At 45.7% G+C, this 27,217-nt stretch overlaps 1 protein-coding gene across 1 annotated transcript in view; it reads right to left on the bottom strand.

Moving 5' to 3' along the window:
- CALM1 (calmodulin 1) overlaps window positions 1-21,486 on the bottom strand; it is a 36,129-nt gene extending 14,643 nt beyond the window's left edge. The window contains exons 1-2 of the mRNA XM_068254573.1: window positions 21,381-21,486; window positions 11,352-11,382 (exon numbers count right to left, since the gene is read on the bottom strand). Of these exons, the coding sequence (XP_068110674.1) occupies window positions 11,352-11,382; window positions 21,381-21,383 (34 nt within the window). The 5' untranslated portion in view covers window positions 21,384-21,486. The remainder of the gene's footprint in view (window positions 1-11,351; window positions 11,383-21,380) is intronic.
- Window positions 21,487-27,217: the final 5,731 nt, after the last annotated feature.

Here is a 27,217-nt window from a genome sequence, read left to right as displayed (position 1 = left end):
TGAGGAGGAAGGGGGAAGCCTATTTAAGATCCAAAGGGAAGTACCACCCAGGGGCACTTTTTTCTTACAGGTACACTTTAAGAAAAGGGGGGGGGCATATCGGAGGGGAATTAAAGGAGGCATTGGTGGGAAAAAAAGGACTAAAATTAGATTGCTAGCCTACAGATTGCCAATATAGGTAGCCATTCCAATTCCTTGATCCCTTTTCCTGCTTCAGTATAGGTAGCCTCCCCCCACCAGATCCCTGGGCAATGACTCACCACAAAGTTCAGTTCCCCCTTACTTACTCCTTGCTGTGCTGCCCTGCGGAATAGTTCACACCTCAGATCAGTAGGAACCCGGCCGCAGTGAAGAGATAACCAGGTGAATGGTGCAGTGACGGCAAGTAGTAAGCAGTGAAGTCACTTCCTGTATTTGAAGTATACCCGTCATCACTGTGCACGATCCACCTGGCTGTCTCCTCAATGCTGATCTGATGTTTAAATTATGTTTCAGGGCAGCACAGTGAGGAGAGAGCAAGGGGTAGTCAAACTTTGTGGAGACAGGACGGGACCAGGACAAGCAGCAGGAAGGCAATTAAGGGGCAGTCAAACTTGGAGTGTACCACCTGGCCAACAGCAAAGTACCACTGGTGGTACGCGTACCACAGGTTGAAAAGCCCTGCCCTATTGGTATGGCAGTGGTCCTAAACTTGGACTGTCCGAGCATTAAGAGTCCTGGATATGCAAGGTGCATCCCTGACAGAGGCCATAGGACTGATACAAAGATCACTTTAACAAATAGGCTTTCTTGGAGGCCATTTAAAAATTGAAAAACTGGCATAACTGCTTTAACACAGCATACCTGGAATGGTCAAGAACAGTAAACCTGTCCCGGGGAGCTTGTTAAAGAGTCTGAAGCGAGAATAAATGTGTGCCCCTGCTAAACCGCCGCTATCCCACGGCTTAACGGGGGTCCCTGATTCCCCAAATCCCCTCGGTGCAGCGGGGGAGCGCTTCCTGGTTGGGGCAGGGCTAACCGCTGCAGCCCTGCCCCACGCACGTCTGTCAGCGCGTATCTCCGCCTCTCCCCCGCCCCTCTCAGTCTTCCTTCACTGAGAGGCGGCGATGCGCCGCTGATAGACGCGACTGGAGGCAGGGCTGCGGCGGTTAGCCCAGCCTCCAGGAGCGACCAAGTCTGCGACCAAGTGTTGCAGTGGGGGGTTTGGGGGTGAAGGGACCCCTGTTTAGCGACACGATAGCGGCGGTTTAGCAAGGGCACACGTGCCCCTGCTAACTTTGAGCTCTGAAGCGAGATTTATTCTCGCTTCAGAGTCTATTTAAAACTCTCCCAAACACTCAAGTTTCACATTAGCATCAAAGGTCAGCAGTTTTAAAAAAAATTACCCTAGTGACAACCAATGGCAAGCTGAGCCTTAACCCAGAGGCAAACTGCAGCTCTCCTCCACACCCAGCCAGTCACTTGTCTCACTGCCTACCCTTGCTTTCTCATTAGCACCACTCCCAGGCCTCAGGAGGACATTCCACGTTTGGGAGACTGACTGGAATGTGGTGTGCTGTCTATCAGTTGAGACCTTTTAAACACCTCCTGACCCTGGGAGAATGTTCACGGTTTCAAACCACTTCATGTAAACTTTTAGGGCTGGTTCACACGGACGCTTTGTGGGCATTAAACGCTACGTTTTAGGCGACTGGCAAAAGGGACCTTTCTAGGGATCAAGAGCCGTCCCATGCACGTGAATGGGAGAGTTTAATCAGAGTTTTTGCAGGCGCTCATGAAAGCCCGGCAGTAGATCCCGTTGTCTCGTCTCAAATGCAGCTTCTAGAAGTAGTTTGCTGTTGCATTTAAATGCCAGCAAAAGCCACTGAAAGCCAACAAAATCCCATATTTCCACTTCCTGCTGACAAATCCCGGCCAATTCCTGTAAAAGCCTCGAAAACGCAACTCTCTTAAATGCTACGCACTTGAAAGCAATTAACTGCTTAGTTAAATGCTGGAGTTTATGAAAAACTAGGACGTTTTAACAAGACGCTGAGCAGAAGCTCATCAGGAGCCCGTGTGAACTGGCCCAAAGGCAACTGCTTGACAGGAAACTGGCGGCAGGTCTTTGTTCCATATCTAGCTGCAACTTCCTGTTTGCAAACCCTGCCACGCCTCCTTCCATCCATGCCACTCCCCCTCGCTTGGTCACATCGCAGACTGGCCAGCTGTTTGGTGGGGAGGGCACATAACCCCATGACAGGTTTGTAACTTTATGTTATCCGATGTAGGGATTGTCAACGAGATGCAAATTGCGAGCCAATGCAGCATTATGCAAAATGTATGCAAATTTATGCAGCTTGACCATTAGCCAACCAAATCCTGCTGAGGTAAAATTTGATTGGTCCATTTCCGAGCTGCATAAATTTGCATAATCCTGCATCAACTCAAATTTGCATCTCAATGACCATCGCTAATCTGGAGCAGCTGCAGTTAGGGCTTGTTCCCACTATCCACATTTGCAGATTTTTTTTAAGCGCTGGCAATTTTGCAACTCACCCTAAAAGCACTTGTCCAATGATTTCCTATGACAGTATTCACATGTAAGCGTGTCAATTTCATTGAAATCACAAATGGGCTACATGCACCATTTTCTGAGCGCTTTGGCTCAATGGAAGGTATAGGGAAATCGCAAAGCACTTGAAAAAGCGTTGTATAGCAATTTCCCAAGCGCTTTTATGAATAAATACATTGTATTTATTAATTTCCGGGTTAAAAAGTCAGTCAGGAAGTGGAAAAAAGTGCAAATCACAGGAAAAAGGCCTTCAAAAACCACAGTATAAATCACTAATACATTACCCAACCTGAATCCAGCGATCAGCGCAGCCTCCCTACACAGCTCAGCTCTTCTCTATGGGGATGATCACACATGACATCACTGACGTCATGCGCAGACCCGATCCTCCCCATAGAGAGGACTGAAGCTGTGCAGAGAGGCTGTGCGATCACTGGATTCAGGGTCGGTAATGTATTAGTGGGCGATCGGGTGGTGGTGGGGGGTTAGGAGGATCATCAGCAATCGTGGGAATGCCGGCCACCTGTACTAGCTAGCCTAGTGCTAGCTGAAGCTTTTACAGGCATGGGATCAGTTAAAATTATACTGGGGACTCCTGGGGCCAGCCAACAGTATGCCCGACAGTGACGTCTATGCCCTTCTACCGTTCTTGCGTGTCGCACACTATGTGTGTTGCCAAAATGTGCACGGCAGCGCGCATAGCAGGGCTGTGGAGTCGGTACAAAAAATCCTCCGACTCAGTTTGGATTCCACCGACTCAGACTCCTCTAATTTGCATATTACAATCTTGTTGATTGAAAGTATGCAACATGAAATTCGTCTCTTAACTGTCAACGCTTAAAGGGAAGGTTCAGGGAGGGGATTAAAAAAAATAAAAATAAAATTTCCACTTACCTGGGGCTTCCTCCAGCCCGTGGCAGGCAGGAGGTGCCCTCGCCGCCGCTCCGCAGGCTCCCGGTGGTCTCCGGTGCCCGACCCGACCTGGCCGGGCTCTTCTGCGTTCCATTTCCTGGCACTTCTGCGTCCCATGCCGGCGCGCTGACTTCATCGGACGTCCGCCGGGCTGTACTGCGCAGGCGCAGTAGTTCTGCGCATGCGCAGTACAGCCCGGCGGACGTCCGATGAAGTCAGCGCGCCGGCGTGGGATGCAGAAGTGCCAGGAAATGGAGCGCAGAAGAGCCCGGCCAGGTCGGGTCGGGCACCGGAGACCACCGGGAGCCTGCGGAGCGGCGGCGAGGGCACCTGCCTGCCACGGGCTGGAGGAAGCCCCAGGTAAGTGGAAATTTATTTTTATTTTTTTAATCCCCTCCCTGAACCTTCCCTTTAAGACAACTGAAAAAAGACAACTGAAGTGAGAAGGATATGGAGACTGCCATATTTATTCCCTTTAGTCATAGACTAAAAACTAGTCCTTGGTAAGAGTACTTGTAAAAGGTACAGACCGGAACAAAGAACATCTATCAGGCTCTAAGCAATGTAACTGTGGGTACATGTAAGAATGATGTGCAGGTACTCTGCAGGGGAATGAGGAAATTCTTCCTCTATTACACATTCTTCATGCACAATCTGAATCAGGTTTATGGGTGATAGACAACACCTCTGTGTTCAATGTGCACAACATTCTCAGTGGATTCCCTGCAGCTCTGTGTGGAGAGCATATGTAGAGTATAGTACTACTGTGTAACAAAGTAAACTTGAAACAGATGAAAATAAAGTTGTATACATACCTGGGGCTTCCTCCAGCCCCCTTCAGGCTAATCAGTCCCTCGCTGTCCTCCGCCACCTGAATCTTCTGCTATGAGTCCAGGTACTTGAGCCAGTCTGGCGTAGTGCGCATGCACACACTCCGCCGCCTCGAGCGTACTACACCTGCGCAGCACTATTGCGCAGGTGCAGAACGCTCCTGGCTGTGGAAGCAGCATGCGGCCGGACTGCGCTGACTGGCTGAATTACCAGGACTCATAGCAGAAGATTCGGGTGGTGGAGGTGGACAGCGAGGGACTGATTAGCCTGAATGGGGCTGGAAGAAGACCCATGTATGTATAAAAAACTTTTTTCATTCTTCTCAGGTACCCTTTAATTCGTAGTCACCAAACCAAATTTTAACAACGTATCAAATTATTTGATTTCATGAGCAAAGAGTGCATACATTTGCATAAATCAGAATCAACGCAGAATTATTTCCAACTCATTGACCATCTCTATTAATGACACGGCTACACATCAGGCTTTATACTTACAGCATAGATGTTATTAAGTGTATATATAAGAGATTCCTGTGTACACATCTTATATACTGTACAGTCACAATCAGATCTGTATATCTGACTTTAAAAATACAGGGACTGCTTTATTGAAGCAGCACAAGTAACTATGTTTGATTGGTTTATTTCATTTGTGTGGACTAAGCACAGCTAATACTGTATGTATAAATTATTTATGTTTACTATTATCTGAGAAATAGAACATGTTATCATATTTTCTATTTTAATTACAGTTTAAATTCATTAGGAGTCGGTGCATTTTTTCCCCGACTCCAGGCACCCAAAATTGCCCCGACTCCACAGCCCTGGCGCATAGTCTGAATGAGCCCTTAGTATTAGACTAAAGTCTGAGTCAGGGAGTCAGAGCCATTTTGGGTACCTGGAGACAGAGGTTTCACTGAGTCATCTGATTTTTATACCAACTTCACAACCCTGCTGACAAAGCTAGACCGCTGCAGATTATCCTGACCCTCTGTCTACAATAGCTGCCAGGATTAAAGGGATACTGTAGGGGGTCGGGGGAAAATGAGTTGAACTTACCTGGGGCTTCTAATGGTCCCCCGCAGTCATCCTGTGCCCGCGCAGCCACTCCCCAATGCTCTGGCCCCGCCTCTGGTTCACTTCTGGAATTTCAGACTTTAAAGTCTGAAAACCACTGCGTTTGTGTTGCCGTGTCCTCGCTCCCCCTGATGTCACCAGGAATGTACGGCGCAGGCACAGACCATACTGGGCATGTGCAGTACCCTCCTCGTGACATCAGCGGCAGTTAGAACACGGCAACGCAGGCGCAGTGGTTTTCAGACTTTAAAGTCTGAAATTCCAGAAGTGAACCAGAGGCGGGGCCAGAGCATTGGGGAGTGGCTGCGCGGGCACAGGATGTCTGTGGGGGACCATTAGAAGCCCTGGGTAACTAACTCATTTTCCCCCACCCCCCTACAGTATCCCTTTAAATATGCAGGTCAGGACAGCTAGAGGAAAGCAAGTATCTGCATACTTCTGATAAGTGGCACAAGATTAAAGGAAACCTGAGACCAAAAAGGTCTTAGGTTTTAAACCTACCTGGGGCTTCCACCAGCCCTCTTGAGGACACTATTTCCTCACCATCTCCCCGGGCCGCTCCTGTCACACTGGACAGCCTGGTGGGCAAGTCGCGCATGCTTGATTGCATGCACTCCTGCCATGTGCAAGGAAGCACAACACTGGCATAGTACGGGGCCGATCGGCAGGAAACAGAGGAGTCCTGGGGGGATGGCATGGACAGAGCGGCCTCAAGGGGGCAGGAGGTAGCCCCAGGTCTAAGCAAAAAACCTGAGACCTCTTTGGTCTTAGGTACACTTTAAAGGGGAACTGAAGTAAGAGGTATACGGAGGCTGCCATATTTCCTTTTAATCAATACCAGTTGCCTGGCAGCCCTGCTGGTCTAATTCTCTGCAGTAGTATCTGAATAACACCAGAAACAAGCATGCAGCTAGTCTTGTCAGATCTGACTTTAAAGTCTGAAACACCTGATCTGCTGCATACTTGTTCAGGGGCTATGGCTAATAGTATTAGAGGCAGAGGATCAGCGGGGCTGCCAGGCAACTGGTATTGCTTAAAAGGAAATAAACATGGCAGCCTCCGTATACCTCTTCAGTTCCCCTTTAAGCCTAGTACTCACACACACGTGGGCTGCTTCTGCCAAGTATCTATTGTATGTACATTGGCTCTCAATGCGCTGCCAAGATAGAGAGCGACTAGCAGATCATTTGGGCCAAGCACAGGCCAAAGACATTGCTCTACTACTCACGCCTTTTCCGCCATACACTGCACCATAGCTCATCCTCCATAGCAACAGAAGGTGCCACTAGCCTGAGGATGCATCGATACAGGACTTGGTCCCAAACTGTCACCCCACAAGAGCAAGTCACACTCCCTGCAGGAGACAGTCCTGGTAGGTGTGTTAAGAGGCTTTAGTTATGGTCAATGAGATGCCAATAACTCCAAGTTAATCCACATGTTATGCCAATGTACGTAGCTTGGAAATGAACCAACATTAAGGTGTCCATTGAGGTACAATTTTTAGTGAAGGATCACTTTCAGGATTATTCAGATCATATTGCATGAAAACATGATGGACCAAATAGCACCGGCTTTTTGTTCGCAGATATGATCGGAACTCAAGGAAGTTGGAAAGTTGGGTTCTTTAGTGGTGTGGATTGAATAAATACAATCTTTTCTTTCAATCTGAATGATCTTATCGAAAATAAGATTTGCTGAAAAATGTAGAGTTAGCAGGCACCTTTATGGTGCCCATACACGATACAATAAAAACGTTCGATTTTCCAGTTCATGCGATCTAAATGATCGAATGAAGGTTGAAAATTTTTTTTGATCAAGAAATGATCCTGTTGGAGAAAAATCTGATTAGACATGCTGGAAAAATCTTTATATTCGATCTAATGGCATAATCAAACTAAATTATGGAATCGAAAAAAGAAAAAGAAAAATTGAACTATGTATGGGCACCTTTAGAGCAATTCATTTTCAATCTGCATACATTTTAAAGTGAACCAGGGACGAAGCACTCTCATGCATCTTACTATATATATATATATATATATATATATATATATATATATATATATATATATATATATATATATATATATATATATATATATATATATATATATATATATATATATATATATATATATATATATATATATATATATATATATATATATATATATATATATATATATATATATATATCTCTATATATATCTCTATATATATCTATATCTATATATCTATATATATATATATATCTATATATATATCTATATATATATATATCTATATATATATCTATATATATATCTATATATCTATATATATATATATATATCTATATCTATATATCTATATCTATATCTCTATATCTCTATCTCTATATCTCTATATCTATATCTCTATATCTATATCTCTATATCTCTATCTCTATATCTCTATATCTCTATATCTCTATCTCTATCTCTATCTCTATCTCTATCTCTATCTCTATCTCTATCTCTATCTCTATCTCTATCTCTATCTCTATCTCTATCTCTATCTCTATCTCTATCTCTATCTCTATCTCTATCTCTATCTCTATCTCTATATATCTCTATCTCTATATATCTCTATATCTCTATATCTATATATCTCTATATCTATATATCTATATATCTATATATCTATATATCTATATATCTATATATCTATATATCTATATATCTATATATCTATATATCTATATATATATATATATCACCATATAAAACCCCTACCATGCTCTGTTTCATTATTTACTGCACAGCTTGTTTCTTATCAGCCCTGATAAAATCCCCAACTGAGCATTCAGTCTGGCTTTGCTATAATGACTCAGCTATAATGATTCCTGAGCAGACCCAGACTGAATGCTCAGTCTGGGATTTTATCTGAGCTGATAAGAAATCTGAACAGTAAATAATGAAACAGAGCAGGGTAGGAGTTTTCTCTAATGTTCCCACTGATCTATATGGTAAAATGCATGAGGGTGCTTCATCTCTGGTTCACTTTAACCATCCTGGCAGGAAGCCCGAGCTGAGCTCGGGCTATGCCACGCAGGAAGATATCTCAGCCCCTGGTGGGGTGATTTGCGCCATTTAAAGCGCTGTACGCGCAGCTAGCACTTTGCTAGCCGCATGTACAGCTTGATCGCCGCTGCTCTGTGGCGATCGCCCGCACGCAGCGGCGGAAGAGCCCTCCCCGCACCAATGAGTTCCAGGCAGCACCATGGGCTGGATCTGAGCCGTCTGACGTCAGGACGTCCATGACGTCATTCCGATCGTCGCCATGGCGACAGGAGAAGCCAAACATGGGAACGCGTTATATACGCGTTCCCGTTTGCTATTGATGCCGGCGACGGTCGCACTAGAGGGACACATGCGCCCTCTAGTGGCGTTTCATGTAGCTACCACTCTGGTATCTTTACATGAAACAAATAAAAAAAAAAAAAAAAAAAGATTTCTGCATATTTTGCAGAAAAAAAAAAATCAAAACAAACTTTTATGTGACATCTATCTTAAGCAATATGATCATAGCTGAAACGCTGCATTCCTGCAGCAGAACGATGCCTTTACACCTCCCAAATCCAAGGGGGAAAATTCGGGACTCCTTCCTGGTAGAGGCAGAGCTTTGCGCAGTAGCAGTATTCAATCTCCGCCTCTCCCCGCCCCTCAGTCTTTCACTGAGGGGAGGAGATTGACTCCAGTAGAGGCAGAGCTACAGGGCAAAGCTCTGCCTCCCCAGGCAGCAAAATCCATGACCTGGAAAGTTGTGGAATTCTTCCCCGGGATTTGGGGGTTATAAATGCATCATTCTGCCGCAGGAATGCAGCGCTTCAGCTATGCTCATTTTTGATGGCTTTGATGCCACATTTCTCACAAAAGAACTAACTTCTGATTTGAAGATGAATAGCCTTACTATTGCTCTGTAGAGAGCAGACAGGAATTCCTGCATTTACTTCCTGGTACTGGAGTACAACGTGAGCAAATGTGGCCACGCCCTCCTGACCTGATTTGCTAGTCAGTGCAGAGGTGTGATTGTGGTTGTGCCCCAACCAGCTTCTGCATTGGTAGGAGAACAGTCAGGTGGGGGTGTGGCCACACTATACTCCGGAAGTACAGACAGACCTATCAGAACTCTCTGCAGGCATGCATTCCAAGTTAAGGTGGTAAGCAGAGTGTATGCCATGCCAATTCCAGCTTCCATGTAACTTTTTATAATGTTATAAACTGCAGATCTCCTGGAAATGGTCTAATCAGAATCCGCAAGCAGTGCACACGATTTGCCCAATTCCAAGCTGCATACACGGAGCTAATCAGAAGTGTCAGGAAGTGTATTTGATTGGGCCAATTCTAAACTGTATACACTTTGAAATAAAAGTTGCACCCAAGCCAGAATTACCAGATTCTCAGACCATCTCTACTGGTACCTGGAGACCATGTGATCCCCCGCCTAGGCATGAGAAGTTTGAAGGAAACTTTATGACGCTTAGGCCTTGTCGACATTGCGTTCCGATTGCGTGGCCGTTAGCGTTGGGTGGTTTTTGATGCATATTTTTTTATTCCCGGGGCTTCATTTTTGTACTTAGCGGTTTTATAAGTTTTTTTCTGAGCTGTATTGTAATTCACTCCCTGATGCAAGTCAGGAAATGAACTCTGACTAAAAAAATACTACAATGTATTCTTAAAAATGCAAACGCAATCGCCACAAAGCGATTTTGTGAGCGTTTTGCGTTTTTCCTATACTTTCCATTGAGGTGGAATCGTGCATGCACCGCTTTACTGAATGGACAGCACACGACCCGCGCTGATATGAACCTTCTCATAGACATTCATTGTCCACACGGTCGGGTGGGCATTATTAAAAACCGCACGCGGGCAAAAAAAAAAAAAGCCAAAAACTCCTACAGTGTGAACAAGCCCTTAGGCAAATAATTACCTTTTAGACAGCAGGGCTTCCCAAAGCTGGCTTCATCTGAATGACTACCAGCATAGGTGTGCAGAGCCCAATTATAGGCAGGGTACACATCTTGCATTCAAAGCAGATATACCATTTGGTGCCTCTGTATTGAATGCAAGAGGTGTACCCTGCCTATAACTGTAAGAGTGAACTTATGGCTAGCTGCTCCCATTTGCTTGCCTTCCATTTTAGGTTAGGGCTCTATTGCAGCCTTTGTCAACCTTTTCACCCTGGAGGAACCCTGCAAATACTTTTTGGATCTCAAGGAACCCCTGGCATGGTCTTTAAAAGCTGGTGTGGCTGTTTGTCACTACCGTCTGTTACAGTGCTCTTAATTAGGTCTCCTAGTTCTTTTTATGAATGTGCTCATTAATATGTCGGCGCTATATATATACTAAATAATAAATAAAAATAATAATAATTAATATTCTGACCCCCAAGTGCTTTTTACAGTACCCCTATTAGTGTGCTCTATCATATTTCCCCCAATCCCCATGATGGGAAAAATTCTGAGGTACCCCTGTAGAGTACTCAAGGAACCCTGGGGTTTCAGGGAACCCTGCTCTAGTGCATAACTGCAGCGTCTGTTTTGAATACAAAGTGTATGTTGCCTCTAGGGGGCTCTGCACACCTCTGTTGGTATTCAGATGCAGCCTGGTCTTAGGATACACTGCCATTTCTCCCCTGTTTATAAAACAATCATGTTTGCCTAAACAGGGCAATGTTGGATGACTATCCTGCAAGGCATTTAGTGATTGCGATGTTTGGTTGTGCGCGGTTTGGTAGCAACAGCGACTACAACGCAGTGTGCAGATCAGCCATACCTCAGCACGGATTGAGAGCAGCCGCTACACAGATATAGGGCAGTGGCAAGCTCGCTCTATGACAATGAGAATTTGCTTTGTAAACAAGCTTAGTCACAGCCAGTCACCAAGCAGCACAGGGCCTGAAACCGCACCAAATTACCTGGCTCAGTGGAAGAGGGGAAAAAAGCAATTACTCACCAGCAATCTGCTCCTCAGTCAGTTGATCTGCCTACAAAAAAAAAAAAAAAAAGTTTACAATTTAAACCAGATGCATTTTCTGTGCGACAAGAACAAGCATTTATAGATTTAAGGTGAAACAATTGAATGCTGTAATTCGCAAGTGTGGCCATTCACATTCCTAATGCTCTCTATACACGCCAAGTGTTCACACACTGCTCTGCCTGCCATACAAACCCATCCACCTCCGACCTCATCCAGAAATACTCCCCAACTTGCTCTATCCGCACCCCCAACACTACAGATGTCCATCTCTTGCACCACTGCTCACTCTGGAGGCTCCAGGGCTTCTCCAGAGCAGCTCCTGCTCTATGGAATTCCCTCCCTCTCCCCATCAGACTTACCCCCATCTTCAACTCATTCAAACAGGCCTTAAAAGACCCACAACTGCTTACTCGCCATCTTCATAACTTCATACCCCCTCTCTTATGCGTCTCTCCCCCACCCCCTAGATTGTAAGTATTTTGAAACAAATGAAATATGCCCTTTTGCCATTCAGCAGTCAGCATATTACAACCTCGCCACAATGTCACTTGGCAAACACTAGCTCCTGAACAGGAAGCCATGCACCCAGGAAGCAAGTTCATCTGCCTCCAACAGAGACATTGACAACAGAAAAAGCCAAAGGGTTATATACACTAAGGGCTCGTTCGCCTTGCGTTCTGTTCGCCGGTTTTTGACACCAACCCCCCCACCCCCACACATTTTCTGTGCCTTGGCCGTTTTTATTAAGCGCTTTTCTAAGCGCTTTTGCAGAGCGATTGCGTGTCTTCACTTCCTGATGTCAGTCAGGAAGTGGTTTCTTCGACCCAGAAAAGAATTAATTTATTCTTAAAAATGAACACAATCGGCGAACAAAGATTTTGTGACAGTTTTGCAGTACAAAAATCACAAGAATCTTCATGTCCAAAGTTTTTACATACATATAGGTTGCGAGGTACTGGATATCATGTTACCATACCAGGGAATACTTGCCCCATCCTGTACTGTAAATAAACCAAATATATGGTTGCTTTTTTCCACCCCGATTTCTTTAAAGCAGGAGGGTCAGCCATACTATCCCAGGAAAAAACACACATGCAAGTCATTACTTACATAACATGTTTTGTACTGTCCATATTTTGATTTCAGTGAATTTTATATAGTAAAGAAAAACCTGTTCCAGGCATTTTCCATCTTATCTGCTGCTGATTGAAGCCAATCCTGATATCATTTCCTCCCTTTTGTTTCTCCTCTGCATGAAATGGTATATGCAGAACTGCAAAGTCATTTCTAGTTTGCTTTGTAAACATGTTAGACCATAGATCGGTTAGGTAGCATCGGCAGAGAGGTGAGGCGATTTAACTTCAATTTCCCTACTCAGCCTCCTGTCACACTAAACTGCCCTTTGCCAATCAGGGAGGAGCAGGAATGTGGGAGGTGAAAGCAGACTTTGGCTTCCCTCTCCCTAGCAATGACCAGAAATCGGCAGGGTGACAGATAAGATTCATTACAGCAGACATTTATGATTTTATTGGAATGCTTGCAGTGCAGACTGCATGTAGACTACATAAACAGAGCAGTGGGTAATAGTAATTTGATTTTATGGCTGACAACCCCACTTTAAGGTTATTTAATCTTTTCCATGGATATTGTTACGAAATTAGGACAGAAGACTTTTCGAATATGTGGTTTCGCCACCATGCTTGGGGCTTTACCAAACTCATGTTACCGTGTGCCACGACTCCTATTTGGTATGAACTTGACCCCCAGCTATTTGGTATGAACTTGACCCACAGATATTCCCACCTAACATTACCTCATTCACCAGCTTTCTTACCCAGTCCATTAGCCAACTTATTTGAAGGAAACATTATGAGCCATCAAAGCTGTAGAAACTTTTAGCCTTAGCAATGCTGGGAAATCAGACAACTACTTCAAAAACTGAATTCATATGAGTCCAGTGTTCTCCCCAGAAATTTTGTCCAACCAGATGGCATGAAGTAGTTGGGTGAGATGAGAATGCAGGGCCGGTGCTTCTGTGCTCAACTCTACTTTCAGCATAGGAGGAGGTGAGTCGATGACAGCTGGGTGTGCTCACCAAAACTAGTGGGGTGGAGCACCCAGCTAAAAGAGCCTTGGGAGAACACTGCAGTCCATATCTAGGGATGGACAAACCAATGCCAGAAATCAGGAACCAGTGGATAATTATAAGCCAACAAAGCTTAAAGGGATACTATAAGGGGGTCAGGGGAAAATGAGCTGAACTTACCCGGGGCTTCTAATGGTCCCCCGCAGACATCCTGTGTTGGCGCAGCCACTCACCGATGCTCCGGCCCCACCTCCAGTTCACTTCTGGAATTTCTGACTTTAAAGTCAGAAAATCACTGCACCTGCACGCCCGTGTCCTCGCTCCTGCTGATGTCACCAGGAGTGTACTGCGCAGACACAGACCATACTGAGCCTGCGCTGTGCGTTCTTGATGACATCAGCGGGATCAAGGACACGGCAACGCAGGCGCAGTGGTTTTCTGACTTTAAAGTCAGAAATTCCAGAAGTGATCCGGAGGCGGGGCCGGAACATCGGTGAGTGGCTGCGCCAACACAGGATGTCTGCAGGGGACCGTTAGAAGCCCCGGGTAAGTTCAACTCATTTTCCCCCGACCCCCCCTACAGTATCCCTTTAAAGGAAAACTAAAGTTTGTTGGGAAGTAATTTCTAATGCACCTTGGCATCCTGGGATTGGTCTAATCCACTCAGGAGCCAATCGGAAATGCTTACAAGCCAGTCACACTGACTGTCAGAAGGAAAAGTTGGGTGTGCACTGTGTGAAGTTCAAAATTAATAGTTTTATGATAGGGTGTGAAGGGGTTAAAAGCAGTTTGAATTTTTACTGCTAGCCGTGTCCATCTACAACTTCCTGTACAGACAGGAAGTGGAAAAATCTCTCAGACGCAATAAAAACACCCTTTTAAAGTGAGGAAGTATTGAAATCCAAACAAGTTCTTCCCACTCACTTCCTGAAACGTACATGAAAGTCAAGGAGGCAACAGCGATCAGAAGGCAGAGAATTCAATGTCACCCACTTTCTTCATTCACCAATACAAAGATTCCTAGAATTAAAGGGGCACTAGAGCAAAAAACTAAAATTTAAAATATGTGCAAGCATATACAAATAAGAAGTACATTTTTCCCAGAGTAAAATGAGCCATAAATTACTTTTCTCCTATGCTGCTGTCACTTACAGTAGGCAGTAGAAATCTGACAGAAGTGACAGGTTTTGGACTAGTCTATCTTTGTATAGGGGATTCTCAGGGATATATTTATTTTCAAAAGCACTGAGTGAATGGCAGTTGCTCTGTCCAACTGCCAAAAAACTGTAGCGAGCAGGGAAGCTGGTCAGCATCATTGTATATATCCTTTTTAGGGAATGTCTTTATAAAGAATAAAAGCCTTGCTGAAAATCCCCTATGAAGAGATTGACTAGTCCAAAACCTGTCACTTCTATCAGATTTCTACTACTTACTGTAAGTGACAGCAACAAAGGAGAAAAGTAATTTATGGCTCATTTTACTCTGGAAAAAGCGTACTTGTTTGTATATGTTTGCACATATTTTAAATATTCTTTTTTTGCTGTAGTGCCCCTTTAAGATTCAAGGTGCTAAAAGGCTCCTGGGATCCGGCTGACCATGACCTACTTTTAGAAGGAAAAAGCAAAGCTCTCATTCTTCTGTTCCAGGCATTATCAGCTCAGGGCAGAATAGCCAGTACCCTGCTGTAGCCAGACAGCCCCGAAAAAAAATGCCCAGTGCCGGCTACAGACGCACCAATCAGAAGATGTGACATCTTCTACATGTGACATCATGGAAGTAAACATCCATCTCGTAATCTGTCCTTCCCGATTCAAGTCCCTTCATCAAATCTGTCAGTTAAACGGCACCGACTGACAGATCGGCATTGACACGTTCTATGGCTGATCCCTTGTGCTCATCCATGAAGGACGCTTGAAACTGCTCTGATTCAGTCTTCACATCCCTCTAGGACAGTGATCTGCAAACTTGGCTCTCCAGCTGATAAGGAACTACAAGTCCCACAATACATTTGCCTTTATGAACCATGACTGCCTCAGCAGAGCAGCTAATTTGTAAACATAGGATGTTAACCCTATGTTTGTTTCCATGCAAGCAGGAAGTAGACACTGCAGATTTATTGCAGGATTTGCATCAGCTGTAACAAAGATTTTTTTTTCTTTAGCAATTATGCTGTCGCTTATCTTTTGGAGCAGAGAGGAAGTCCTGAGTTCAGGTCTGCATTAAATGAAATTTAGAACTAAAACTTTAAAAAAGTTAAATACAGCCTGTGGGAGGCTTTGTATGAGGTTTTATTAAATGAGAGATTTCCAGCAATGCAGTTTACGGTTCTGCTAATCCTTGCACTTGCATGACCCACCGATCTGTGCCATGCTCAATCCAATTAGCGCACGTATGGCGATTTAAAGCTACATGCACTTTCACTGATCAAGCCACGAGGGGAGTACGGGCCTCTGCATGGCAGACATGAGGCCTCAGCGACGCAGGATAGCGTTCTGGGCAGGCAGGACAGCGCAGACAGGCAGTGGCGGGGAATCCCATCTATCCACCTGTAGCCATGTTACATTAAGCCTTCTCTAGCACAAGCTTAAAATAACCTGGCTGGGTCACAGTGAGGAAACAGCTGCACGTCTCAAGCCGGAAACGTTCCAGCTAAAGAAGATTAACATTTGATTCCAGCACTGCTAGAGGTGATTTAAGAGCTCTGCACACTGGAGCTTGCCAATTCACCTGTCTGCGGCTACTGAAAGGAGGGGGGGGGGGGGGGGGGTGCAAATACAGCCGTATGCCCTGTTTGCTGGTAGAGGGTAATACGCAGCAATACACCAGTCTAAAGCCGCCAAGGACTGAATATACAGCAATCCACCAGTCTAGGGTTGCTAGGAACTAGATGTACAGCAATCCACAAATTTAGCAGTGCCAAGGAGTAGATCTACAGCAATTCACCTGTCTGGGGCAGCTAGGGAGTAGATCTACAGCAATCCACCTGTCTGGGGCAGCTAGGGAGTAGATCTACAGCAATCCACCTGTCTGGGGCAGCTAGGGAGTAGATCTACAGCAATCCACCTGTCTGGGGCAGCTAGGGAGTAGATCTACAGCAATCCACCTGTCTGGGGCAGCTAGGGAGTAGATCTACAGCAATTCACCTGTCTGGGGCAGCTAGGGAGTAGATCTACAGCAATCCACCTGTCTGGGGCAGCTAGGGAGTAGATCTACAGCAATCCACCTGTCTGGGGCAGCTAGGGAGTAGATCTACAGCAATCCACCTGTCTGGGGCAGCTAGGGAGTAGATCTACAGCAATCCACCTGTCTGGGGCAGCTAGGGAGTAGATCTACAGCAATCCACCTGTCTGGGGCAGCTAGGGAGTAGATCTACAGCAATCCACCTGTCTGGGGCAGCTAGGGAGTAGATCTACAGCAATCCACCTGTCTGGGGCAGCTAGGGAGTAGATCTACAGCAATCCACCTGTCTGGGGCAGCTAGGGAGTAGATCTACAGCAATCCACCTGTCTGGGGCAGCTAGGGAGTAGATCTACAGCAATCCACCTGTCTGGGGCAGCTAGGGAGTAGATCTACAGCAATCCACCTGTCTGGGGCAGCTAGGGAGTAGATCTACAGCAATCCACCTGTCTGGGGCAGCTAGGGAGTAGATCTACAGCAATCCACCTGTCTGGGGCAGCTAGGGAGTAGATCTACAGCAATCCACCTGTCTGGGGCAGCTAGGGAGTAGATCTACAGCAATCCACCTGTCTGGGGCAGCTAGGGAGTAGATCTACAGCAATCCACCTGTCTGGGGCAGCTAGGGAGTAGATCTACAGCAATCCACCTGTCTGGGGCAGCTAGGGAGTAGATCTACAGCAATCCACCTGTCTGGGGCAGCTAGGGAGTAGATCTACAGCAATCCACCTGTCTGGGGCAGCTAGGGAGTAGATCTACAGCAATCCACCTGTCTGGGGCAGCAAGGGAGTAGATCTACAGCAATCCACCTGTCTGGGGCAGCTAGGGAGTAGATCTACAGCAATCCACCTGTCTGGGGCAGCTAGGGAGTAGATCTACAGCAATCCACCTGTCTGGGGCAGCTAGGGAGTAGATCTACAGCAATCCACCTGTCTGGGGCAGCTAGGGAGTAGATCTACTGCAATCCACCTGTCTGGGACAGCTAGGGAGTAGATCTACTGCAATTCACCTGTCTGGGGCAGCTAGGGAGTAGATCTGGAGACGCTAGGGACTGGATATATAGCAATCTACCTATATATTTTTTTAAAGGCAAAATACAACAATCGCGCTTTACTACTGCCAGGGGAGGACATACAGCTATTCCCTTGCCTGCCTCTGATAGGTGACTGGATGCTGAATCAGCCCTCTATCAACCACTGCCAGACAGCAAATGCACAGCATTACACCTGCCCAGCGCCAGTAAGCTGGAGGAGATTCCTCTGCCTGCGGCTGCTAGAGGGATGATGCGAAAGCTACCTGTATATGGCCAGGAACCCACTAGGAGCGCTTTTCTGAGCGCTTTGTGATTTGAAAAGCTCTTGCTAATGTTATGCAATGGGTGTGATCCCACTTGAGCGATGCGAATAAAAATCCCCCATTGTATTGCATTAGCAAGAGCTTTTTCAAATCACTAGCACTTACAAAAGGCTGCTAGTGGGTTTGAGCCCTTAGAGGGGGTAATTAACATTAACAACAAGTCTGGGCCTGCAGTGCGGTTACTGAAGGTGTAAAGGGGCCCATACACCTAACAATTTTCCCGCCGATATACGGCCGATTCGATCACAGTGATCGAATCGGCTATTAAATCGCCGCGCACACCGCTGACAGAACGATCGATTTCCGTCCGAAATCAATTGTTCCCGTCAATCCGTCCGTGCGGAAGATTTCTCTCGATCGCCGGCGGGTCGGGAGTGCGTCGATAGCGGCGTTCGAATGCCAGAGGACCGACGCAATACAGCAGGTATACATTACCTGTTCTGGCCGGCGCGGTTCCTCTGGTCCCCGCTGTCATCCGGACCGGCTGCAGCTACACAGAACTTCCTGTCCCGGCAGGAAGTTTAAACAGAGCGCCCTCTACTGTTTAAACTTCCCCTGGACAGGAAGTTCAGTAGCTGCAGAAACGGTCTGGAGCCCGGAGCGGAGAAGAAGACAGCTGGGACCAGGGGACTCGCACCGGCCAGAACAGGTAATGTATGCAGGGGGGGGGCGGCAGCTCCACAGATTGTGATCGGTTTCAGGCTGAAAACGATTCACAATCTGTTTGCAGTAAGGTGGCCATACGATCACTCTCTGATCAGATTCAATCAGAGAGGGATCTATCTGTTGGTCGAATCTGATGGCAAATCGACCAGTGTATGGCCACCTTAAGATAGCTCAATAGGTAAACTACACTAACCTGATTGGTTGCAGTTTTCAACAGTTCTTCAGTGGCAGCACCCTCTACAACTTTTAGGTTCCGGAAAGGTAGTAATAGCCACACCCACACGATTCAGCCAATTAGAATGCTCCAAGTTGTAGACACTGCTGTGATTGGCGAACTGTCCCCCCACCAGGTTTCCTGCTGGGTCACCTCAACTATACTAGTACTGCTGCAAGGTGAAACCACATTCATTCTACTGTCTGTAGTACACAGAGACCCCAGTACTCCTTTACAGTTACGTCAAGGGTCCAAAATACAACAGTTCACCACCGGCAACCATGGAGAGCAAAGTGCACTGCTTCAGTGTTCCACCTTTGCCTAGAGCTTCCTGCAGCAGTAAAGGGATCAAAGTACAGTAATTCCCATTTCTGCGCTCACAGGGATACTAAAGTGCAGCCATTCACCTGCCTGGGACTATAGCACAGCCATGTATGGTAACATTACCGAGAAGCCTCTATGTGCAGCTACCACCGCCATATTTGCGGCTGCTTTCCACTTCCCCTCTAATAGCCCTGTCTACCAGCACTGCAATGTATATCATGTCACTGCACCCCAGGCATATCAGCATGTTCACTATAGCAACACTCCGCAGTGACAGGCAGCTGGGGGAGGGGGGGTTTATGCAACACAAGAGCTTCTTCCAGCCGACGCCACGCAGTTTAACCTACAGCTTCCCTACCAACCGTCGGAAGGCTACACACGCACTATTGTGATGTTCTGAGCTGTTACCTAACTGAATGCAAATCACATTTGAATACAAACAAGCCAAACACGTCTCCCAGTTTTCTGATGGAAGGTTTATGAGACCTTCAATAGCAGCTGATGTCACATGACTGTTTAATATGTAACACGCTTATTTATCTCTGCAAGACAATAGGGCCCACCGCAGTCATTCTTACCATTGACATCCGCTTTGCAGTCCAGTGGTAAAGACTTTTCCCTTTAAGGGGGGGGGGGGGGGGGGGGGGGGGACTCTGCACAAAAGATGAACAGTAATCCCAGGTCTAATTGGCAGGCGTGTCTTCCATTGACAGTAAAACTGCCCCATTCCCCTCCACAAACAACCCTCCCTGATGACATCTGTGGGGTCTACAGCAAGTCTGAATAGCCTGAAGGGAAGAAAGATTGTTTTATGATAGCTGTGATACTAACTTGTGACACCATACAGCCTGTCCTTTGTCCTTCACATAGCAGATGATTCAATAGAACACATTAAATCTCAGAGGAATCAGTCACTGCAGCCAGGAGAGCAGAGATCAGAGCAGAGCTGGGGTCCCACAAGCTTATATGCCCACTACAATGCCATTTACATAAAGTTTTCTATAGGCATGTTTGCATAGGATTCCTACAGGCATACTAGTTTGCTTCTATATTCCAGAAATTAACTATTACTTGAGTCTCCCGTCCCCCCGCCCAACTGGGGGAGAGATATTAGGCTACCGCTATGGAAGGCACACTAGAATGAGCTTCATAAACTGTCAATGTACTCTGTAAAAGTGCTATGGGAAGGGTCAGTGCTAACTATACCTTGTTATTACTGCTATATTTCCCTGCAAACCACTGATTGATGTGACAAACCTCATACAGAGAATCCCCCCCCCCCCCCCCCCAAAAAAAAAAAACGACAAAAGAAAATGCACTTATAAATACACACTCGATCTTACTCCAAGCAGCCAGCCCCATTGACAAAAAAACTCCCCAGTCATGCTGTATCTAATGACTACAAAATGTAGCAAACACTATATTGCATAATACAAATTACAGGAAGAAGACTACAGGCTGAATATAACAAGTCTAGCAAGCCTTGCAATAAGGTGTTGTATGGAGGCAGGAATGTGGCTGGGCAGCTCTCAGTATTGCAGAATTGCTAGAGGCAGTGTGGGAATGATTGCTTAGAGGTGTACAGTAGCATTCAGCCACCCTGATCCAACACTCCTGAGGACCCCTCTCTGCCAGCTGATGCAAGCCAAGCAGAGAGGGGGCTTGTTATTCTGGGATTCAATAATGATCCTTAAATGCTACATAAAGGAAAAAGGAATATGACCAGGAAGAGTACCCCCCCTTCAACATAAATCACAAGGGGGGCTACAGCATGCCAGATCCAGCCAATCACATGCCAGGGAGCCCACCCAGTGCTGCGGAGTCCAGATTCAGCCAATCATATGGCAGGGAGCCCACCCAGTACTGCGGAGGCCAGAGCCAACCAATCACATGGCAGGGAGCCCACCCTGTCCTAGGGAGGCCAGAATCCACTGACTATATGTGCTGGCCTCAGAGAATCAATCAGCATCACATAAATGCGAATATTCATCTACATAGTCACACACACACACACACACAGACCCCCTTCTCCACACTACTGGGATCCATTAGACAGAGACTAGAGACAAGGGGGGCACAATACAGATTCCTAGCCACCAGAAGAAGTCCCGCAGCAGTGACAGGTCGCACCGAGGCCCGCTAGACCCCGCCCCCCGGGAGAGCAGAGCTCCCGGTCCCTACGTACCATGATGTCTGTCGGGGATCGGTGCCGGGATGATAAAGAGAATAAGCCGCAGTCCGGAGCTCCGCACACACTGCTGGGGGAGGCCGCCTCAGCTGCACCGCTTTATATTAGCGCGTATCCCTCCGCCAGCGCTACACACCGCCCGCCCAGCCGGGACTACAGCTCTGGACACACCCACCCCTCCATGCTCTGCGCTGTGTGTGCGGAGGAAGGCGGATCTTGCCTCGCCTCAGCTCTGTGCGCTTGTCGCTGCGTGCTACTACATTCCTGTGTAAATACTGGGTGACACTGATACATTGTACTATAGTGTGTGTGACACTGATACAATGTTACAGATTGCCCAGCAAGCTCATGGTGAAGCAGAACTCCTAGGAGTGTATAAGAGGCTACAACGGAACAAAAAGCCCTCTACAGGGGCATAGGCGTAGCAATAGGGGTTGCAGAGGTAGCCACCGCACTTGGGCCAGAGGGGCACCTATGGGCCCTCCCTCAACTGCAGTATTAGCTCTGTATTGGTCCTGTGCTGATAATAATCACTGCTATAGATACTTTGAATAGTGGTAATCCTTAACAAGCAGTTCCCCATCCCCTTCTTGCACCTCTGACACTGTAGTTGCCATTGGCAGGTTTTGGTGCGTCGTATCAATTGTTATGTATAGAGTGCTTGGGGGCCCCATTGTAAAACTTGCATCGGGGCCCACAGCTTAGCTATGCCACTGCTAAAACACTATGCTAAACAGAAGTTTGCCTTCTTAAATCAGAAGGTGTTTGGCAGTGTTCATTCAGGTTGAAGTGATGGTATGATGTCTCCCACAATGCATAAGTGCTGAATATGCAAATCATCTCTTTGTTGTCCCTGATAGAGATAGCCCGAACACCAACGCAATTTTTTTTTTTTTTAATCTGCGATTGCAGTTTTTTCATTGAAGCCACTGGCTGCTGACTTTAACCACTTAGCAACCTCTGCCACACTTATCTACGCCCCTTTACAATTCACCTGAGTCACAGGGGCGTAGATAAGCAACTCCTGTTTATTTTCCTGCTGTGAGCGTCGGGCACCCGCTGGTCCGTGATTGGCTGATGTGAACATGTGTTCACAAAGCCAATCAAAGTGCTTGCAAGTTTGAATAATCACTGCCAAAGCCAATGACAGTGCTCATTCATTCAGAATGTGTGTAAACATTGTATCAGTCACTATGCTGTTACAGTTACTGAGATCACGCGTGAGAGAATCTCAGATAACAGCATAAGTGAGTGATCAGCATCAGTGAGGGTTTTTTTAAATAAATTATACCCCCATTAAGCCCATTAACCCTTGCCTCCCTGAAATGTTAAAATTGCTGTGGTTTTTAGGTGAAAAACCCTGTGGTTGAGAAGTGGTTAAAGTTCTTGTGCAGAGTGTGGGAAATGTTTCACTGTCTGCCGACTTCAGTGGTTAATTGCAAAGCCCCCTTATGTGCTAGAAATACCAAATTTGCAGGGACCGAGAGGGGAAAAACATTTTTCAAAAAGACCTTATAGTTTTTGAGAAAATCGATGTTAAATTTAAAACGAAAAAGTAGCAACGTTACTGCGCTAAAATGATAGATAATGTATTAACACGTATATAAATGTATTTTTTAATTTTTGTTTATATATGTTCAGAGTGTGGGGAATACAAAAAAATGACATGGGATCCCCCCTCCCGAGCCTCTTTAACCCCTTGTCCCCATGCAGACTGGGATAGCCAGAATGTAAAGATACGGCCGCATGAGGCTTCACACCGAGCTATACCAGCCAGAATGGATGCTCCTTATCCCCATTGGTCTGTTATTAGACCAATGGGGAGCCTTGGAGGAAAGATCTAAAGATACTTTAGTGCTCTAGCTATACATGGGGGGGGGGGGGTGTTGGAGAGAGTCACTATGTCATATGGTATTAGCGCAGGACGCAATTGCGGCTGGAACGCAGAACGTGTGACTTGGGGTGCGCAGACGCAGTTGCCGTCGACTTAAGTCGACAGTAACGAAAGTAGCTGGCAGAGGATCGTGGAGGACCGGCGCAGGAACGGAAGGCTGCAGGTAAGCCCCAGGTAAGTGAAACACTTTGTTTCAGCTCAATTTTCAATTGCACTTTAAATGGAGTGTTGGACGCTGTTTTTGCTGGACTTTATTTCTCTTTTGGGACAATTTTTTTTGTTCCCGCATGCGGAAAACATGAGGCACATTTTTAGTGAATGTGGAAAAAATGCGGAAATTATCACTGAAGAAAATATAGTGGTGAAAAAATTTCTTACCGCATGTGTGATTGTGAATAGAGCCCATTGTGGTGAAAGCCCTCCCACGGTGTGATGTCATGATCATGGTCCTTACAGTTTGCTGAGTGTGAACCTCGTTGCATTGTGGGAAATACCAGCTTTTTCCAACTGCCCAGCAAGCAGTATCTCCCTCTGTGCACAGAACTCTCGGTGACAAACATTCCGCACAGATCACCTAACTAAAGAGGTCACCTCCAGGGAGAAGAAATATTTTACAAAGGGCAAACACTGACTAAATAATCTATAAGTGAATATGGTAAACAATAAGCAATTTTATTCATTATGTTATTTTTCCAACAGTTTCAACCAAATAACTGCACAGCGGTGTTGCTAGAAGTCTTCCACTTTTACTAGAATGAGTAGTTTCAATGACTAGGATTGTTGTTTTTCTTTTTTTTGCAGTAACTATTTGGATGCCAATTGTATCATTTTTCATTGGCCGACACCTATCTACATTTTTGAACACATCTACCTCTGCAGTACACTGCAATTGTGCAGGAGGTTTTCTCAGGCCCTGCTGGGCCGATCTGCGTAATTTTGCTAGCTGCGTCAGCACACCGATCGCCGCCGCCCGCGCCCATTCACCGCTATCCGCGCCGCCACAGAGCCCCCCCCCTAGACCCCTGCGCTGCCTGGCCTATCAGCGCCAGGCAGCACTAAGGGGTGGATCGGGTCTCCCTTAGACGTCATGACGTCCATGACGACGGTGACGTCATCCCGCCCCGTCGCCATGGCGACGGGGGAAGCCCTCCAGGAAATCGTCGGAGGCGATCGGAGGGGCTGGGGGGATGCGGCTATCATGTAGCGAGCCCTGGGCTCGCTACATGATTTAAGAAAAAAATCAAAAAACAGCAGCGCTGCCCCCTGGCGGTTTTTAATAGACCGCCAGGAGGGTTAATTCCAATGTTATGCTGTGTTATGCTGGGCATACACGGTTCGTTCCTGCCTCTCAATCGTTTTTGCTGCTCGATTCTGCAGTCGATTCTCGTATCTTCTGCTCCTTTTTCTTATCTTTTTCCATTCACTTCTATCAGAAATCGAGCGGCATAACGATCGAACGGGAGATCAGACATGTCGGAAATTATCTATCTAACCATCTATCTGCCTCAAAAACGAACCATGTATTCCCATGTATTGTATGCTATCAATTATTATCCCATTGCCTTACCCCATTTACATTATTGCATGGAAAAGGATAAGTATATACTGCATTTATATTTATGCATATGAATTAATTTTAATTGGTTGCCCTACTATGCTACCTATCACCCTTTTCTGTTTTTAATGCCTTGATTGTCTAATAAAGGATACAGTTTCCGCTAAGGCGGTGCACGCATAACAGAACGTGAAAAGCTGCTATTTATGTCATGTTTTACTGTATATACTTGAGTATAAGTCTAGAAATGTAGGTCTGTTTCACTTCATAAAAGTATAGGGGTCGACTTATACACGAGTCACAGGGAACACTGAGTACATTGAGTGATGCGCGTACTAATAGTGACATTCCCATTTGCAGAAATTTACCCTGCAGTAAGTGATACTTAGCGGAAAAGAAATGCCAAGAAAACACAGGTCTGAAAGTCTTGACCACAACTATTAACAAGGAAAGAGGGAGAAATACTGGGCTGCAGGAAGGGGAGTGAATAATTGCAGCACTTGGGGGCCTGGAGTAGGTATTGGCTGCACTTAAGGGACAAGAGGGATTAATGGCTGCAACACTGTATGCAGTGCAGTCATTAACCCCTCCTGAGCCCCAAGTACAGCTATTAACTTTGCTGGGTAGACTTATACTTGAGTCAGTACAAAATTCCAGCTTAAAAGGGTTGAATATTCGAGTCGACTTATACACAAGGTCGACTTGTATTCAAGTATATACGGTATGTTAATGTTGTGTGCGTTTGTGGTGCTTTTGCGTTGTCTTACCGTAGATGTGTTTCTCAAGGGTTTTGCGTGCGTTTTAATGCCTTTGCGGTTCGCATATACAAAACGCATATTTTGTATGTGTTTTTATATTTACATTTATGCAAATCACTAGGAAAGCAACAGGAAGCAGAAATACATCATAGATTTTTTTTTTTAAACGCATAAAAAAAGCATCAAAAGTGCATACAAAACATTCATTACGTGTGTTTTTGATGCGTTCATGCATATTATGCAAGAAAACTAGCGATTTTAAAAATGCCTAAGTACAAACGCATACCTATGCATTTTTTCTGCGGCCCATTGAGTAACATTGGTGCATGAACTGCAGCGTTTTACGCAACGCTAGCATTTTTGCTATGTGTGTACCTAGCCTCACACACAGTTTTGGAAGGGCTCCAGTCTCTTTCACCTTGGCCACTTGGAACTGTTATTGTAGGATTTATTGACCCGAGGAAGCGGGTACACACCTGCAAAACATGTTGTCTTGACCGTATTTTTGTGCAATAAACCTTTTGAAAATTGCTGAGCTGTTATTTTATCTACGGAATTAAAGAGGAACTGCAGTGAAAATAATGTAATAAAAAAGTGCTTCATTTGTACAATAATTATGTATACATTATTTAGTCAGGGTTTGCTCATTGTAAAATCTTTTAAATCCCTGATTTACATTCTGACATTTATCACATGGTGACATTTTTACTGCTGGCAGGTGATGTAGCTGCTGCATGCTTTTTTGGCATTTGGAAACAGCTGTAAACAGCTATTTCCCACAATGCAACAAGGTTCACCGACAGGAAACTGCCAGGAGCACCATGGCACTCAGAGTTTCTTGTGGGAGGGATTTCACCACAATATCAGTCATACAGCGCCCCCTGATGGACTGTTTGTGAAAAGGAATAGGTTTCTCATGTAAAAGGGGGTATCAGCTACTGATTGGGATAAAGTTCAATTCTTGGTCGGAGTTTCTCTTTAAGCCTAGTACTACCTCTATTTATTAATTTAATTTTTACATTTTGTGAGCCTTCTCCCACCAGTATCGCTTACACAAGTGCCCTATTGATCATATATATATATATAGAAATGTATGTATGTATATGTGTGTGTGTGTGCGTGTGCACACCTGGGCGGAGCTGCAAACAGCCAATCACATTCCACCCATTCATGTCAATGGACAAAATGGAAAAGGCTGCCATTCTCACAGTAATCAAGCCAGAGTCCCCACACTTGGCACAACTGGTCACTTGGTGACCGAGGTTACAAATCCTGGAAAAGTGGGCGGAGCATAAAACAGCCAATCAAATTTCAGCCATTCATATTTAATGGTAAAATGTGAGCTGCAGCCATTCTTACACTGTTGATCGCAGGGTTCTCAAACTTGGCACACTTGCTCACTGGATTAAGATTCAGTAAAGTGGGTGGAGCCTACAACTGGGTGGAGCCTACAACAGCCAATCAAAATTCACCTATTGATTTTTAAGGGGAATATTTAAACTGCTGCCATTCTTACACTTTTTATGGCAGAGGCTTCAAACTTGCTACAGTCGGTCATTGGGTGACTGGGGTCCAAATTCACTAAAGGGGTGGGGCCACAGCCAATCAGATTTGTTAGATTGATTTC

The sequence above is a fragment of the Hyperolius riggenbachi genome, chromosome 9 (genome assembly GCF_040937935.1).
Source record: "Hyperolius riggenbachi isolate aHypRig1 chromosome 9, aHypRig1.pri, whole genome shotgun sequence".
NCBI classification, from domain to species: Eukaryota; Metazoa; Chordata; class Amphibia; order Anura; family Hyperoliidae; genus Hyperolius; species Hyperolius riggenbachi.
Note: the sequence above shows the minus strand (reverse complement) of the source record. Positions and strands in the feature narration are given on the sequence as shown.